This window comes from Emys orbicularis, chromosome 1, assembly GCF_028017835.1.
Source record: "Emys orbicularis isolate rEmyOrb1 chromosome 1, rEmyOrb1.hap1, whole genome shotgun sequence".
NCBI lineage: Eukaryota > Metazoa > Chordata > Testudines > Emydidae > Emys > Emys orbicularis.
Genome location: NC_088683.1, coordinates 364,881,842 through 364,900,057, shown reverse-complemented (window position 1 = coordinate 364,900,057; position 18,216 = coordinate 364,881,842). Strand labels below are relative to the sequence as shown.

General features: G+C 45.6%; 2 protein-coding genes across 2 annotated transcripts; both read right to left on the bottom strand.

Moving 5' to 3' along the window:
- Positions 1-1,725: 1,725 nt before the first annotated feature.
- On the bottom strand, positions 1,726-2,661 carry LOC135882131 (olfactory receptor 51G2-like). Its single transcript, XM_065408932.1, has one exon. The coding sequence runs from the start codon at positions 2,659-2,661 to the stop codon at positions 1,726-1,728; it is 936 nt and encodes a 311-aa protein (XP_065265004.1).
- Positions 2,662-15,695: 13,034 nt separating this feature from the next.
- Positions 15,696-16,631, bottom strand: LOC135891287 (olfactory receptor 51G2-like). The gene has a single exon (XM_065418821.1). The coding sequence runs from the start codon at positions 16,629-16,631 to the stop codon at positions 15,696-15,698; it is 936 nt and encodes a 311-aa protein (XP_065274893.1).
- Between the last annotated feature and the right edge of the window lie 1,585 nt (positions 16,632-18,216).

The window sequence follows — 18,216 nt, the reverse complement described above, 5'->3', positions numbered from 1 at the left end:
TGTTCAAGCTTAACAGAAATCCATGAAAATGCACAGTGCCACCTAGTCAAATCCACAGCACCATCTGATGACTGGATCTGTCTGGAGCAACCAGATTTGCTAATTATTCGTTGCTGTGTGGAAAATGTGCACAGTAAAGTTTTTTTCCCTAAAGCTTCTCACACACCTCCACAAATACATTTCTCACCCCCGGAGGGAACCTCTCCCCCCGAGTGAGAACCTCTGGACTAGTTTATGTAATGTCTCTTTCTGGCCTTAAATCATTATCTTGGCTGCAACTTGAACAAGTTGCTCCTCTGAATGTTGATAGACAGTCAACAAGGATAGACGCTGGACAAGAAGAATTGGGATCGTCACAGTAAAACTGGGATATATGGTCTCTCTACCCTCTAAACCAGGTCCTTTCTTGTCTTGGGGGAAATCTCACAATTGTCCCACGCTTTGAGCTGGGAACAACACCCCATCTATGCTAAATGCTTATCACCAAGCAGGTCTGACAGGACACATCAGTCTCTTCCCTTTGGGTGCTTGTGACCAGACCTCCTTAAAACGAAGTTCATTAGCAAACAGCACAAAGGATTAGAGAAAATATTTTTTAAATACCAAGCAGCTGTCAGACATCTACGCTCATCCATCTCACATCTCACTACAAGCTAAGATAGACAGGTTTTGCTCTGGACATACAGGAACAGAACTGGCCCAACTTACATTCTTTTGGGAAGCCAAGGAGCTCTTTGAATCCATCCTAGTTTTCCTGTGTTTCTCAAAGCATCTTCCCCTCTGTTTGCCCCTTTCTTGTGGAAGCAGCCTTTGCTGAAACCTGTGTGAGCCTGGACCCAGTCACCATAGTGCTCAGCTGTGTCTGTGTTACAGGGCCAATGTGTGAAGCTGACCATTGCCCTCAGACTGCTTTCTCCAAGCCAGACCATCTAAGGTGAGGCCCCTATGGCTGTTGATCCATAGTTTGGCAGTTAGACTGATTCAGCCTCAATGGCTGGCAAACACTGGTCCAGTGACTGAACTGAAACTCCCAGTGATCCCGTGATGCTCCAACACTCCCTCAGAAATCCACAACCTATCCCTCACTGTCACCCCGAGCACCCCCACATCTGCCACAGACACCAAGGGGTCGGAGTCATGGGGCTTCCCAGAAGCCAGCTGTCACAGGAGGCTGTGGTAAGAAGCCTTTTATAGGCTAAGGTCAGAGGTGTTGCTCTGTGGAACCCTGACACAGCCCTGATCTTAGGGTCTCAGAGTATTTGTGCACCTTGCATGTATTTATCCTCCCACCACCACTGTGAGTCAGGGCAGGGCTATTATTGACCTGTGCAGAGGCTCAGAGAGATGCTGCCCTTCCCTGTAAGGTCCTTGCAAAGACTTACTCTCAGCCTGGGATACTTAAAACAAAAGCCATCTTTGTGGGGCCGCATTTATTCAGTCTTCTCCAAATTACAGGCTTTCCTACTCTCTGGTCCCATTCTCATCCCTTACTCAGGAACCCCCCACTGCCCTGCTTCCTGGGGTCAGGGTTGGGTTTCCTGCCTGCAGAGGGGGCAGAGCCTTGGGTAAAGGGGAGTAGTAGGGGTAGGGATGCAGGGAGGAGATGGGGAAGAGGGAGGGGCCTCAGGGGAATAGGATCCAGGATGGAATAAGTGGCTGTTGCCATTCCTTGTGTTTTTCATCTCCCATATCACCAGCGCTGGAGCCAGGTGATGAACTGATCCATCACTTGATGAACACCCTGATTATCCTCGCACGAAGGTGTTTGCTTTTCATGCTGTACACGATTGGATTAATCAGGGGCGGGACCAGCATGTAGACGTAGCCCACGAAAATCTGAAGCAAGTGAGAAGAGCTATTCCCAAACCTGTGTATCACAGCCAGGCTGATCAATGATGTATAGAAGACCAGGACGGCGCAGAGGTGGGAGACGCAGGTGTTTAGGGCCCTGAGGCGCTCTGCGCGGGACGCGATGCTCAGCACTGTTTTGAGGATCATCACATAAGAGAGAAAAATGAGCAATGAGTCCAACCCCACTGTGAAGACAATTATGAACAAGCCATAGACACTGTTGACTGTAATGTCCGAACAAGCCATCTTCATGACCTCCTGGTGCAGGCAGTAGGAATGGGAGAGGACATTGGCTCGACAGTATCGGAACCGTTTCAGGAGAAAGGGGAGTGGGAATATTAGGGCCACTGATCTTAACATAAACACCAGTCCCATTTTAGCTATTCTCGGTGGAGTTAAGACAGAAGCATATCTCAGCGGGTCATGGATCGCGACAAAGCGGTCAAAGGCCATCAACAAGAGCACGGAGGATTCAATGAACGAAAGTGAGTGGATGAAGAATAGCTGGGCAAAACAGGCATCGAGGCTGATTCTCCTAGAGTTAAACAAGAATACGCCCAGTATTGTCGGTATGGTGGCTATTGATAAGCCAAGGTCTGTGACGGCCAACATGGAAAGGAAAATGTACATGGGCTCATGGAGGCTTGCATCTGTTTTTATAATGAACAGAATGACGGAATTTCCTACTATGGAAATAACATACATTAAGCAGAAGGGGATAGAGATCCAGAGATGGACGTCTTCCTGCCCAGGTATCCCAGTGAGAAGGAACACTGCAGAGGTGAAGTTGGTGTCATTGACAGCTGACATAATGTACTCGGCAGGTCCCAGGAGTTCAGAATTCTCCTTCCTGAAAGGAAAAAGAAAAGGAGATTAGATGATATTTAACAAGACATCTTTCTGCTCTCAGTGCAAGTCTAGAGACACCCAGGAGCTCAAGGAAGATGAGCAAAAACCTAGTCTTGGATTTACACCACTGATAGGAAGATAGGCACGGCCAGACTGGATCAAAGCTGCAGTCCATCTAGCCCAGTAACCAGTAGCCAGTTCCAGATGCTTCGGAGGAAGGTGGAAGAAGCCCTGCAATAGGCACCTATGAGATAACCAGCTCCTAGGGAAAGTTTCCCCCTGACACCCACTAGTTAGACGTATTTTGTGCTGTAAATCGGGAAGCTTTACAGCCCTTCAAGACTTTTTCAAAAATATCCTCACTACTGTAACTGGATTTTCTGGTTACCCATATAAACATCCAGGCCCTCTTTGAATCCTGCTAAGCGCTTGCACTCTGGATACCTTGTGGCTGGGAGTTCCACAGCCTACTTGAGCACTGTGAGATTTTACAGTTGTGACCTTCCCACACCTTTCTAGCCCTCCACTTCTGAGTTTGGCCCACTGTATCATGACATGTGGGTAATCACATTGCAAGAGCATGGTGAACACGGTCATTGCATTTATCTTTCCTCCATTGAAGCTATTTATAAACATGTTTCATTGCCTCATTAGATATATAGATAGATACTTATTTTCTCCACTCCTGAGAGTTATAAAATTGACTTCAACAGCGTCACTCCAGATTTACATGTGTAAATTTGATCAGAACCAGGCTCTATTAAGTTTCCCTTACCAAATGCTCCCGGTGATACACTCTGACACCCAGGAATCCCTCCAAGAGAAGCTGAAGTGCTTTGCCTGCCCAGAGTTGACTGAATCCAGAGAGTTTGGTCATTCTACAGGCTTCTCTTCATCCTCACAGGACCGGTATCCTCTCCCCATGGAAGTGTCTGTAGATATTTGGCAATTTACAAGCTAACAGAGACAGTTACTACAGCTGGGCAGGGGAGGGGTTAGTGTCAGAAATGGGTGAATAGTGCAAACAGCATATTTGCACTAATATCCAGTTGAGTGTGCAAGTTACTACAACCATGCTCACGTAACAGGTGATGGGCGAAAATTATATACATCATCCACTCTACCACTCCCCTTTGCTGCACCTCAGCTCTTCTCTTTGCTGAAACACAGACCAGCGCTTCTGTTCTCTTAAGACTTTTTGGTAAATCTTGCACATGTATTGAAGATTTATTGAATGCATGACCCTGAATGTAAATTTTCGAAACAGCTTTTAGTCAGTTACCAGGAGACAGTATCATACTGTTCACTGAACAAAGAGTTAATAGCACAAACCCATTGCACACAGTATTTTGAGTACTTCTGAAATACTTTCTAAAGCAAAAGCCATTAAGAAGTAAAGTTACCACTGCTCCCTCCGGAAGAGATTCCAGGACATCTGCTGCTGGCTTTTGATATCCAAGCAATTCATGAAAGTTTGGTTGGTAATATTTGTATTACAATGAAAAGTTCTGGCATATCATTTACACATTTGTACTCTAGCGCACACGTGAACCCATTCTTTTGCCTCATCTTTCAGAGATGATTTCTCAGGTTAGAGTGGGACTTAAAATGTAGCCTCTGTCATCTGGATTTCTTCACAACCTGAAAAGATCCCAGCATCTCAGCCCTCATCCAGTCACTTGTCAGCAAACAAAAGTCTAGTAGCTCCCTTGTCCCTGGGTTAGTAGCTGACTGGTTCTCCTCAGGTTCTGTTCTGTCAGTCTGTAGCCTGTATCTGGAGTGGTAACAGGCATTGGGATCAGTACAGAAAATATTCATTCCCGGAGCTCTCACTCTCTAGTACATAGTGACCCCAGCACCTGTTATTCAGGCACAATGAGGGTTTGCAGGAAGTGGATTTCAAAGTCAAATGCATGAGTATTCATGGAAATGGAACTTCATTTCCCACAGGAAAGTAGTCATCTCTCAGTAACCACTTCAGGGAAGCTCAGAGACAACTCTGGAGCTACAAGCTGGGAAGAGTCTATTTCCGGGCTCCAGCCTCGTTACACAGCTTGTTTTGCCTGCGCTGGGAGTCTGTCCAGAGATGGGGCAGCTGTTGCTGAGATGCTCTTCAGAGAAGCACAGACAGCACTGGGGAAGTCTGAAGGACCTTGGCTTGCCTGGGTCCCTGTCAGAGAGGGAGGGTTTGGGGTCAGAGATGTGTACAGACTGTTGTTTGAAAACCCTCTTATTCATAGAAGCATAGGTCTGGAAGGAACCTCAAGAGGTCATCAAGTCCAGTGCCCTGTACTCATGGTATGTCCCGTCTCTGTCTTCTCTTTCCAGACTAAACAAACCCAGTTCTTTCAATTTTCACTCATAGGTCATGTTTTCTAGAACTTTAATCATTTTTGTTGCTCTCCCCTGGAATTTTTCCAGTTTTATACAAATCTTTCCTGAAATGTGGCGCCCAGAACTGGACACAATACTCCAGTTGAGGCCTAATCAGCACGGAGTAGAATGCAAGAATTACTTCTTATGTCTTGCTTTCAACACTCCTGCTAATACATCCCAGAAGGATGTTCGTTTTTTTTGGCAACAGTGTTACACTGTTAACTCATATTTAGCTTGTGGTCCACCATGACCCCAAAATCCCTTTTTGCAGTACTCCTTCCTATGCAGTCATTTCCCATTTTGTATATGTGCAACTGATTGTTCCTTCCTAAATGGAGTACTTTGCATTTGTCCTTATTGAATTTCATCTTATTTACCTCAGACCATTTCTCCAGTTTGTCTGGATCATTTTGAATTATAATCCTATCCTTCAAAGCATTTGCAACCCCTCCCAGCTTGGTATAATCTGCAAACTTTATAAGTGTCCTCTCTATGCCATCAACTAAATCGTTGATGAAGATATTGAACAAAACCTAGAACTGATCCCTGCGGAACCCCGCTCGTTATGCCTTTCCATCCTGACTGTGAACCATTGATAACTACACTCTGGGAATGGTTTTCCAGCCAGTTATGTACACACCTTATAGTAGCTTCATCTAGGTTGTAGTTCCGTAGTTTGTAAATGATTATTCTCCCATGTTACTCTTTATTCCGACTGTTCAGATTAAACAGTATTTTGGTTCAAGAAGGCTGGCTGGTCACTCGTCTCACCACTATTCACGGACTCCAAAGGGAAGCCGAACCCACTCAGACCTGCTCAGAAAGCACATTCAACTCACACTGTGTTGTAGCCCAGAGCCCAGTCTGATGGTGGGAGGATCGCGGAATTCCACCCCATGAGAGGGAAGGCTACAAGGCCTGACATCTGGCACTCGGAGACCAGACGGGGGTAGAGATGCCAGTAGCCCTGGAACTCTGAGGAGTATCTACAGGGCAGAAATTCTGGAGCCCTCAGCCAGTCAGGAAACAGAAATATGCCCTATTGGACCTGTTACCAGAGAGAAACACAGCTCTGAATTCCTGTGTTCACAATTGAGCCAGAGAATAAAACCGTTGAAAATGCATTTCCTGATTAAATTTTCAGGAGCAAATAAACCTGAGGTGATTTGGGAACTAGTCACTGCTATTCTATGGAGTCTCCTCTCCCTCATCGCCTGGCAGGATTGGGCCCAGAGCACACGGCACCTCTAGATATGGGAGCCCTTGAGAAATCCTGACTCAGGGCATCAGGGTTTTAACACTCTGAGCTCGCTTTGAATGTCAGGTTTCTGTGTAGTTTGAACAACCCACCACGAAGCATGGGCAGATGCAGGGGAGGGGTTCCCAAGTTACCTAGCGCTGCCTGTCCTCCAGGCCCGTCACTGAGTCACCCCGACAGCCCAGCTGAGTCCTCTGCCGCTGCACAAAGCATCTGCAAATGTAAACAGTGTGCAGCCTTTCCCCTTCACTTTGCATTTTAAAGATAGTGAAACCTGCCAACGTACCCAATTCCTGCTAGAAGGGGAGCCGCTGACACCAGAGGTCTTCACCCTAAAGGACAAGGAGTCATCAGAGAGGTTGCACGGGCAGCAGGCAGTATCTGTTCAGATATGGAGGCAACTGTCTTTATGAAGCATGCCTGGACATTCCCTTGGGGGCCTTTTGGCCATCAGGGAAGCTCAGCTGCTTGGCTTAGTGTGCACCAGCTTTAACCCCGTCACGGCCAATGGCAAACTGCAGGAGGCCAAATCACAGGGGACGTGTGGTGATGCTGCCCAAGTGGACTGTAGCTCAAGCCCTGCTACAGGCTCTATTTTTGGAATCCAGGCTTGTCATCATTGTTCCTATTGTTCTGATTAGTCACCTGGCTACCTCGAGGGTCACTGAGTGGTAAGGATGATGCTGTCACAGCTGTGGTCTTGCTGAAATAAAATGAAATATAATATAATAATAATATAGGACCAGAATTCTCCCTGGCAGCCCCCTTTCCTGCATTACAAACCCAGGGTGCAGGCCAGGGAGGGGAGATTCCACAAGGATCCCTACATGGAAACTTCCCTTGGATCGTTCCATGAGGGAAGGTCCCTTCACTTCTCCCTGAGGAATGAAAAGTGGAACCCAGGATCCCTGGATTCCCAAAGTTATGGACAGATCTCAGTGATTCACTGGTACCTAGGCCCCCCACCCCCAACCTCTGGGTCTCCACAACTGCTCTAGGGCCCTCTCCAGCTCCTTGCTAGCACAGGCTCATCAGAGATTTGCTACCAGGGCCTGTCAAAGCAGCCACTGTCCACAGGATCTGCTGAAGGGGCCTTGTACAGGGTGGAGGGGGCTGCACAGAGATGGGAAGGCTGGTTAGAGTAGCTGATGGGCACAATACCCCAGCCATAGATTGGTCGGGAGGTTTCAACCTTTCCATACCCAGAGTGCAGCCATAGACTCCGTCAGTGCCACCTTCATTTACGTTACGAGGGAGAGGCAGATGAAAAGCCTCCCATTTCTCTTGGGGATCCAGGCACCTGCAGCTGGACAGCATCCTGGCAGCTGAGCGTACGGAGAAAAGTGATCCATTTTCTATGAAAACTCACCCCGAAACATGGATGAAAAGGAAACATTTCAGTTTGGGTCACAATTTTTCATGGGGGAAAAAACTCTGTTTTCCAGCCCAGCTCTAGCTGAAACCATGAGCCTCTGTGCCTGGTGCTACAGGACCACACCCCTTGTCATAACTATAAAGGGAAGGGTGACAGCTCTCCTGTGTACAGTGCTATGGAATCCCTCCTAGCCAGAGACTCCAAATCCTTTTACCTGTAAAGGGTTAAGAAGCTCGGGTAACCTGGCTGACACCTGACCCCAAGGACCAATAAGGGGACAAGATACTTTCAAATCTTGGGGGGGGGAAAGGCTTTTGTGTGTGTCCTTTGTTTAAGGGGTTGTTCGCTCTTGGGACTGAGAGGGACCAGACATCAATCCAGGTTCTCCCCATCTTTCTAAACAAGTCTCTCTTATTTCAAAATTGTAAGTAAAAGCCAGGCAAGGCGTCTTAGATTTACTTTGTTTTCTCAACTTGTAAATGTACCTTTTACCAGAGTGCTTATCTTGTTTGCTATACTTTGAACCTAAGACAGAGGGGATTCCTCTGAGCTCTTTAAGTTTGATTACCCTGTAAAGTTATTTTCCATACTGATTTTGCAGAGATGATTTTTACCTTTTGCTTTAATTAAAAGCCTTCTTTTTAAGAACCTGATTGATTTCTCCTTGTTTTAAGATCCAAAGGGGGTTTGGATCTGTATTCACCAGGAGTTGGTGAAAGGAAGGAGGGGGGAAGGGTCAATTTCTCCTTGTTTAAGATCCAAGCAGTTTGGATCTGTATTCACCAGGGAATTGGTGAAAGGTTTCTCAAGGCTTCCCAGGGAGGGAATTCTTAAGATGGTGGCAGCGGACCAGAGCTAAGCTGGTAGATAAGCTTAGCAGTTTTCATGCAGGCCCCTACATTTGTACCCTAAAGTTCAAAGTGGGGATACAGCCTTGACGCCCCTACATGGCATCACTAGCCCCACATCGGTGTCCCACACTGAGCAGCCCCTGGACATCTGCTAGTGTGGCTACGCCAGCTCTATAACAGAGGGTGGCGCTGGAAACGGCTTATCTGCAGCAGCTCATGTATCGGTGGCACAAATGAAGAACATAACAAAGGCCATATTGGGTCAGACCAATTGTCCATGTAGCTCAGTGTCCTGTCTTCTGACAGTGTTCGGTGCAGACGCTTCAGAGGAAATGAAGAGAACTGGGCAATTATCGAGTGATCCATCTGCTGTTGTCTGCTCCCAGCTTCTCGCAGTCAGAGGTTCAGAGAAACCCAGAGCATGGAGCTACGTCCCTGCCCATCTTGGCTGATCGCCACTGATGGACCTAACCTCCAGGAACTTATCTAATTTTTTTTCTCGAACCAGTTATACTTTTGGCCTTCACAACATCCCTTGGCAATGAGTTCCACAGGCTGACTGTTCATTGTGTGAAAAAGTACTTTCTTTTGTTTGTTTCAAACTTGCTACCTCTTAACTTCATTTGGTGACCTCTACCCTTCCTTCTCATGGGATGGAATCCCATGATCCTCTCACCCTCAGACGGCGCCCTGGGCTCCAGCACACTGCAGGTTGACTGTGCTTGCCCAGCAGGTCCGAGTGGGTTCGGGACCTGTCGTTCTTCCCTCTGGGAGGCTGTGACTAGTGGTGAGATGAGTGACCAGCCAGCCTCCTTGAACCAAAACACTGTTTAATCCGAACAGTGGGAATAAAGTGTAACATGGGAGAATAAAAGGAGTTTAAATAGGGATGTGAAGCGATTAAAAAATTAATCGTGATTAATCGCGCTGTTAAACCATAATAGAATACCATTTATTTAAATATTTTTGGATGATTTCTACATTTTCAAATATAACGAGGAGTCCTGTGGCACCTTAAAGACTAACACATTTATTTGGGGGTAAGCTTTTGTTGGCTGGAACCCACTTTGCGAGTTTTTTCATGAAGCTGATGGATTTCCAATTCATATGGCTAAATTCAGTACCTTGCATGGTGACAAGTTTCAGAGGGGTAGCTGTGGTAGTCAGAAGTGGTTCCAGCCCACAAAAGCTTATGCCCAAATAAATTTGTTAGTCTTTAAGGTGCCACAGGACTCCTCATTGTTTTTGCTGAAACAGATTAACACGGCTACCCCTCTGAAAAATTTCAAACATATTGATTTCAATTACAACACAGAATACAAAGTTTAGAGTACTCACTTTATATTTATTTTTATTATAAATATGTGCACTGTAAAAAAGAAAAAAAGGAAATAGTAATTTAGTTCACTTAATTTTACAATTCACCTAATATAGAATTATATAGAAAAAATAACTGCACTCAAAAATAAAACACTGTAAAACTTTAGAGTTTTACAAGTCCACTCAGTCCTACTTCTTGTTCAGCCAGTCACTCAGACAAACAAGTTTGTTTACATTTATGGGAGATAATGCTGCCCGTTTCTTGTTTACAATGTCACCTTAAAGTGAGAACAGGTGTTTGCATGGCATTTTTGTAATCAAGGTATCGCAAGATATTTATATGCCAGCTGTATTAAAGATTAATGTATCCTTTCATGCTTCTCCCACCATGCCTTTGAGCAGGGGGTTGGACTAGATGACCACCTGAGGGCTCTTCCAACCCATATCTTCTATGATTCTATTCCAAAGGACATGCTTCCATGCTGATGACGGTTTCTGCTCGATAACAATTCAAAGCAGTGCAGACCGACGCATGTTCATTTTCATCATCTGAGTCAGATGCTACCAGCAGAAGGTTGATTTTCTTTTTTGATGGTTCAGGTTCTCTAGTTTTCACATCACAGTGTTGCTCTTTTAAGACTTCTGAAAGCATGCTTCACACCTCATCCCTCTCAGACGTTGGAAGGCACTTCAGATTCTTAAACCTGGGGTCGAGTGTTGTAGCTATCTCACATTGGTACCTTCTTTGCATTTTGTCAAATCTGCAGTGAAAGTGTTCTTAAATTGAAAAACATGCTGGGTCGTCATCCGAGATTGCTATAACATGAAATATATGGCAAAATGCGGGTAAAACAGAGCAGGAGACATGCAATTCTCCCCTAAGGAGTTCAGTCAGAAATGTAATTCAGCATGGAAGCATGTCCTCTGGAATGGGGACTGAAGCATGAAGGGGCATATGAATGTTTAGCATATCGGGCACGTAAATACCTTGCAATGCTGGAGAACACTTGCTCTCACTTTCAGATGACATTGTAAATAAGAAGTGGAGAAAGCTACTAGGGAGAGGCTGTTCTAGACTTGATTTTGACATATAGGGAGGAACTGGCTGAGAATTTGAAAGTGGAAGGCAGCTTGGGTGAAAGTGATCATGAAATGGTAGAGTTCATGAGTCCAAGGAATGGTAGGAGGGAGAACAACAAAATAAAGACAATGGATTTGAAGAAGGCAGACTTCAGCAAACTCAGGGAGTTGGTAGGTAAAATCCCATGGAAAGCAAGTCTAAGAGGAAAAACAATTGAAGACAGTTGGCAGTTTTTCAATGAGACATTATTAAGGGCACAAGAGCAAACTATTCCATTGTGCAGGAAAGATAGGAAATATGGCAAAAGATCACTTTGGCTTAACCAGGAGATCTTCAATGATTGAAAAATTAAAACAGAGTCCTACAAAAAGTGGAAACAAGGTCAAATTACAAAGTATGAATTTAAACAAATAACACATGTATGTAGGGGCAAAATTAGAAAAGCCAAGGCATAAAATGAGGTTAAACTAGCTAGAGACATAAAAGGTAACAAGAAAACATTCTACAAGTACATTAGAAGCAAGAGGAAGACCAAGGACAGGGTAGGCCGATGAGTCAATGAAGAGGGAAAAACAATAACGGAAAATGTGGAAATGGCAGATGTGCTTAATGACTTTGTTTTGGTTTTCACCAAGAAGGCTGGTGGTGTTTGGATGCCTAACATAGTGAATGCCACTGAAAATGGAGTAGGTTCAGAAGCTAAAGTAGAGTAAGAACAAGTTTAAAATTACTTAAACAAGTTAGGTGTTTTCAAGTTGCCAAGACCTGATGAAATGCATCCTAGAATACTCAAGGAACTGACTGAGGAGATATCTGAGCCATTAGCGATTATCTTTGAAAAGTCATGAAAGACTGGAAAAATTCCAGAAGACTGGAAAAGAGCACATATAGTGCCTATCTATAAAAAGGGAAATAACGGCAACCCAGGCAATTACAGACCAGTCAGCTTAACTTCTGCACCAGGTAAGATAATGGAGCAAATAATTAAGGAATCAATCTGCAAACATCTAGAAGATAATAAGGTGATAAGCAATAGTCATTATGGATTTTTCAAGAACGAATCATGTCAAACCAACCTGATAGCTTTCTTTGAGAGCATAACATGCCTTGTGGATGGGGGGAAGCAGTAGATGTGGGTGCATAATTGGCTGGATAACCATTCCCAGAGAGTAGTTATCAATGGTTCACAGTCATGCTGGAAGAGCATAACAAGTGGGGTTCCGCAGGGATCAGTTCTGGGTCCGGTTCTTTTCAATATCTTCATCAATGATTTAGATAATGGCATAGAAAGTACACTTACAAAGTTTGCGGATGATACTAAGCTGGGAGGGGTTGCAAGTGCTTTGGAAGATAGGATTACAATTCAAAATGATCTGGACAAACTGGAGAAATGGTCTGAGGTAAATAGGATGACATTCAATAAGGACAAAAGCAAAGTACTCCACTTAGGAAGGAACAATCAGTTGAACACATACAGAATGGGAAATGACTGCCTAGGAAGGAGTACTGCGGAAAGGGATCTAGGGGTTATAGTGGACCATGAGCTAAATATGAGTCAACAGTGTAACACTGTTGCAAAAAAAGCAAACATCATTCTGGGATGTATTAGTAGGAGTGTTTTAAGCAAGACACGAGAACTAATTGTTGTGCTCTACTCCGTGCTGATTAGGCCTCAACTGGAGTATTGTGTCCAGTTCTGGGCGCCACATTTCAGGAAAGATGTGGACAAATTGGAAAAAGTCCAGAGAAGAGCAACAAAAATTATTAAAGGTCTAGAAAACATGATCTATGAGGGAAGATTGAAAGAACTGGGTTTGTTTAGTCTGGAAAAGAGAAGACTGAGAGGGGACATAACAGTTTTGAAGTACCTAAAAGGTTGTTACAAGGACGAGGGTGAAAAATTGTTCTCCTTAACCTGTGATGATAGAACAAGAACCAATGGGCTTAAATTGCAGCAAGGGAGGTTTAGGTTGGACATTAGGAAAAACTTCCTAACTGTCGGGGTGGTCAACCACTGGAATAAATTGCTTAGGGAGGTTGTGGAATCTCCATCATTGGAGCTTTTTAAGAGCAGGTTAGACAAACACCTGTCAGGGATGGATTAGATGGTGCTTGGTCCTGCCATGAGTGCAGGGGACTGGACTTGATGACCTCTCGAGGTCCCTTCCAGTCCTATGATTCTATGACTCTGTGAAAATGGGTGAATGTGACCCATAGGGATATAGGTCTGGAAGTCCATCCAGGAGCCCAGTTCCCTGCTATTGCAGGTGACCCTGGCATATTGCCTGGTTCATGCACCTGTCAAGCTCCATGTTAAAACCAGCTGGCTTGTTTGCCCCACACAGCTGCTGTTGGGCGGCTGTTCCGGAACCTCCCTGCTCGGATGGTCAGAAACCTCCTTCTCCTTTCCAGCCTCAGTTTGCTCCTGGCCAGCTTGTCCCCATTTGTTCTTGTGCCAACGCTGTATTTTAGCTTCAGGAGCTTCTCTCCCCGCTTGGTTTTTACTCCCCTGATGTATTTATAGAGCAATCCAATCTGTGCTCAGCCTGCCTTGTGATGGGCTAAACCAGCCAAGCTCCTTCAGTCTCCTCGTAAGCCAGGCCCTCCATTGCCCTGACCATCCTAGCAGCCATTCTCTGCACCTGTTCCAGCATGAATTCTTCTTTCTAGCATAGGAGAGACCAGAATTTTACACAGTTTGCCAGAGGAGGTCTCACCAGTGCCTTGTATAGTGATATTAATAATTCCCTATCTTGCCTAACACATTCTAGGACCTCATGCGCCTTGTTCACAGCCGCATCACATCCGTGACTCACAGTCATCCTGGGACTGACTAATACACCCACGTCTTTCTTCTCCTCTCTCGTTTCCAACATACGCTTGGCTGTATACACAGGCGTGTAGTGACTAGAACTAGGGAGGCGATCTCACGTCTGTATATGACATTGGTGAGACCAATGCTGGAATACTGCATCCAGGTCCGCTGCCTAGATTGAAAAATTGGAGTGGGTTCAGAAAAGAGCCACAAAAATGACTGAAGGGCTGGAGAAAATGCCTGACAGTGGAGACTTCAAGGGCTGAGTCTCCTTAGCTTATTAAAAGTAAGGCTGAGAGCTGACTTGATAACAGTGTACAAGCACCTTCACAGGGACAAAATACCAGCTACTAACGGGATCTTTTATCAAGCATGGGAAGGTATAATAAGAGCCAATGGCTTGAAACTGAAACCAGACAAACTAAATTTGGACATGAGGCACACATTTTTAACATCGAGGGTGACTAACCGCCGGAACAAACTCCCAAGGGAGGTGGTGGATTCTCCTGCCATCTCCAAACCAAGACTGGATGCCTTCCTGGAAGATACGCTTTAGAGGAACACAGGTTATGAGTTAGTCAAACAAGGTCATTGGGTTCAATACAGGGGTAAATGGGTGAAATCCTGCAGCCTGTGATAAAGAGGAGGTCAGACTAGATTGGTGATTCTCAAACTTCTTGTTCGCGCCCCCACTTCTTTGTGTCTGTAAGAGTATACGCCCCCCACCACCACCACACGACTACATATACTGATATATGCGGGGGGCAGAGCTTCACTTGAATCAGTTGTGCTTTTTTTTCTGTTGCATGAATGATCCAGCGATTCACTGTAATAAGAGCAAAACAAAACTGCGATTGTGGTCCCTGCTTACAATGTAATGTGCACACCGCGCCGTAGCAAACGGATTCACATACAGATGGCAACAACATTCTATCGTGCTGTGCAAACTTAATAGAAATCCGTCAAAATACACAGAACCCACTAGAGTCAAATGCACAGCGCCGTCTGAGGACTGGATGTGTCTGGAGGAATCAGCTTTGCTAATTATTCACTTTTGTGGGTAAAATGTGCACAGTCTGGTTTTTCCCCTAAAGCTTCTCATGCCCCCCACAGCAGAATACATTCCGCACACCCCAGGGGGGCCCACCCCCCAGTTTGAGAACCTCTGGACTAGATGATCTAATGGCTCTTTCTGGCCTTAAATTCTATGACTCTACGGCTTCCAAGAGCATGGCACAGTCTAGCCAAATCCCGGTTGACAGGGGCCACCCCAGAGTGTCCCCGTGGGGCCTGAGGAGTCCTGTAGGTGCCCTGCCCTTCCCTCTAAGGTACTCGCAATGGCTAACTCTCAGCCTGGGATACTTAAAAAAGGAGCTCCCTCCGTGGGGTCACATTCATTCAGTCTTCTCCAAAACACAAGGTCTCCTACCCTACAGCCCCATCCTCCTCCTTTACTCAGGAGCCCCCCACCACCCTGCTAGCAGGAGCCAGCATTGGTTCAAACTTCCCACATCCCTATTCCTCTTTTTCCCCTGAAACCCCGCCCCCTACCCCATCTCTTCCCACTAAGCCCTGCCCCCTGCTCCTCCACTTCCCCCGATGCTCCACCTCCCAGCGAGGCCAGAGTTGGGCCATGGTAAGATCTGCCCCAGGAGCACAGGTTGCTGAGGGGAACTCTGGACTCTCCACTTTCCCTGGGTTGTACATCCTGTGGGAGGGGCCTAAAATGTGGAGGGTCTGGGGCTCCTCACAGTGGCTCTGGCTCTCTGGCAGCTCTTACCGCAGCCTGGCTCTGGCTTACAGCCTGGAGATAGGGCAGAGGGAGGGACCTCAGGGGAAGAGGATCCAGGATGGAATAGGTGCCTGTGTTTTTTGTCTCCCGTGTGTCCAGCCCTGGAGACGGGTTATGAACTGACACTTCACTTGACAAATGCCCTGATTATCCTCTCACGAAGGTGTTTGCTTTTCACACTGTACACAATTGGATTGATCATGGGTGGGACCAGCAGGTAGAAATAGCCCAGGACCATTTGAAGCAAGTGAGAAGAGCTGTTACCAAATCTGTGTATCATAGCCAGGCCGATGTCTGGTGTATAGAAAAGCAGGATGGCGCAGAGGTGGGAGACGCAGGTGTTCAGGGCCCTCAGGCACTCCTCGTGGGATGCAATACTCAGCACTGTTTTGAGGATCATCACATAAGAGAGGAAGATGAGCAGCGAGTCCAACCCCATTGTTAAGAGTTCATCAGACAAGCCATAGATGTAGTTGACTGTGATATCCGCACAAGCCATCTTCATGACATCCTGATGCAGGCAGTAGGAATGGGAGAGGATATTGTCTCGACAGTATCGGAACCGTTTCAGGAGAAAGGGGTATGGGATTGAAGTGGCCAGCACTCTGAGAACTAACACCAGTCCCATCTTGGCTATTCTCGGTGGAATTAAGATGGCAGCATATCTCAGTGGGTTAGAGATTGCGATGAAGCGGTCAAAGGCCATTAACAACAGCACGGAGGATTCAAATTTTGCAAACGAGTGGATGAAGAACAGCTGGACAAAACAGGCATCAAGGCTGATCTCCCTAGAGTTGAACAAGTATATGCCCAGTATCGTCGGCATGGTGGATAGTGATAAGCCAAGGTCTGTGATGGCCAACATGGAAAGGAAAATGTACATGGGCTCATGGAGGCTCGGATCTGTTTTTATAATGAACAGAATGACGGAATTTCCTACTATTGAAATAACATACATTAAGCAGATGGGGATAGAGATCCACAGGTAGACGTCTTCGTGCCCAGGTATCCCGGTGAGAAGGAACACTGCAGAGTTGAAGTTGGTGTCATTGACAGCTGACATAATGTACTGGGCAGATCCGGGGACTTTTGAACTTTCCTTCCTGAAAGGAAAAAGAACAGGAGACTGGATGACATTTAGCGAGACATCTTTCTGCTCTCAGTGCAAATCTAGAGACTCCCAGGAGCTCAATGAAGATCAGCAAAAACATATCCTTAGATCCAAGGATAGGATCCAATGCACTGCCAGACTGGATCAGACCTGCAGTCCATCTAGCCCACTACCCAGTGGCCAGTTCCAGATGCTGCAGCGGAAGGTGGAAGAAGCCCTGCAATGGGCAGCTATGAATAACCTGCTCCTAGGGAAAATTTCCCCCTGACACCCACTAGTAAGACATATTTTGTGGTGTGAATCAAGGAAATGTAGAGCCCTTCCAAGACTCTTTTTAAAAAAATCCTCACTTGTTTAATTGGATTTTCTGGTTACCCATATAAACATCCTGTCCCTCTTTGAATCCTGCTAAGCTCTTGGCTCCTTTGATATCTTGTTGCTGGGAGTTCCACAGGCTACGTGAGCACTGAGTGATTTTACAATTGCGACCGTCCCACAGACACCCTTTCTGGCCCTCCACTTCTGAGTGTTGCCCATTGTACCATGACAGGTGTATAAACATATGGCAAGTGCATGGTGAAAACAGTCATTGCATTTATCTGTCCTGCACTGAAGCTATTTATAAATGTGTTTCATTGCCTCATTATATGTATATTCTTTATTTGCTCCACTCCTGAGAGTTCAAATTGTGCCACTGCCTGTTTGCAGTACATGGGATAAATTCTTAGGTCCAGGTTCTTAATTCAATAAAATTGACTTCAACCACGTCACTCCAGATTTCCATGTGCAATTTTGATCAGAACCGGGCTCGATTAACTTTCCTTTAACTAAAGCTCCCATTAATACACTCTGACCCCTAGGAATCCCTCCACGGGAAGCTGAAGTGCTTGGCCTGGCCAATGTTGCCTGACTCCAGAGAGTTTGATCATCCTACAAGCTTCCCTTCATCCTCACAGGACCTGCATCCTCTCCCCAGGCATATGTCTGTAGATATTTTTTGGTAAATTACAAGTTAACACAGACAGTTACTTCAGCTGGCGGAGGAGGGGATGGTGTCACAAATGGGTGAATATGCAAACACTAGGTTTACACTAATATCCAGTTGACTATGCATATACTTGGGCCATGCTCCTGTAAGAGAAGATGGCATAAATTACATACAACCACCATTACACTCCCCTTTCAGCTCCTGTATTTGCTTAAACACAGACCAACAGTTCAGTTCTCTGTGGACTTTTTGGAAAGTCTTGTAGAAGTCTTGCAGAGTGATTGAATGTACGACCCTGAATATAAGTGTTAGAAACAACTTCTGGTCAGTTACCAGGAGACAGTATCGTACAACTGTTCACTGAACAAAGAGTTAATAGCACAAACCCATTGCACACAGTATTTGGAATACTTTTGACATACTTTCTAAAGAAAAAACCATTAAGCAGTAAAGTTTCCACTGCTTCTTCCTGTAGAGATTCCAACAACTCTGCTTCTGGCTTTTGATATTCATTCAGATCATGAAAGTTTGGTTTGTAATATTTGTATT

Coding starts and splice junctions, on each gene's coding strand:
- LOC135882131 (XM_065408932.1), bottom strand. CDS start 2,661: ATGTCAGCTGTCAATGACACCAACTTCACCTCTGCAGTGTTCCTTCTC.
- LOC135891287 (XM_065418821.1), bottom strand. CDS start 16,631: ATGTCAGCTGTCAATGACACCAACTTCAACTCTGCAGTGTTCCTTCTC.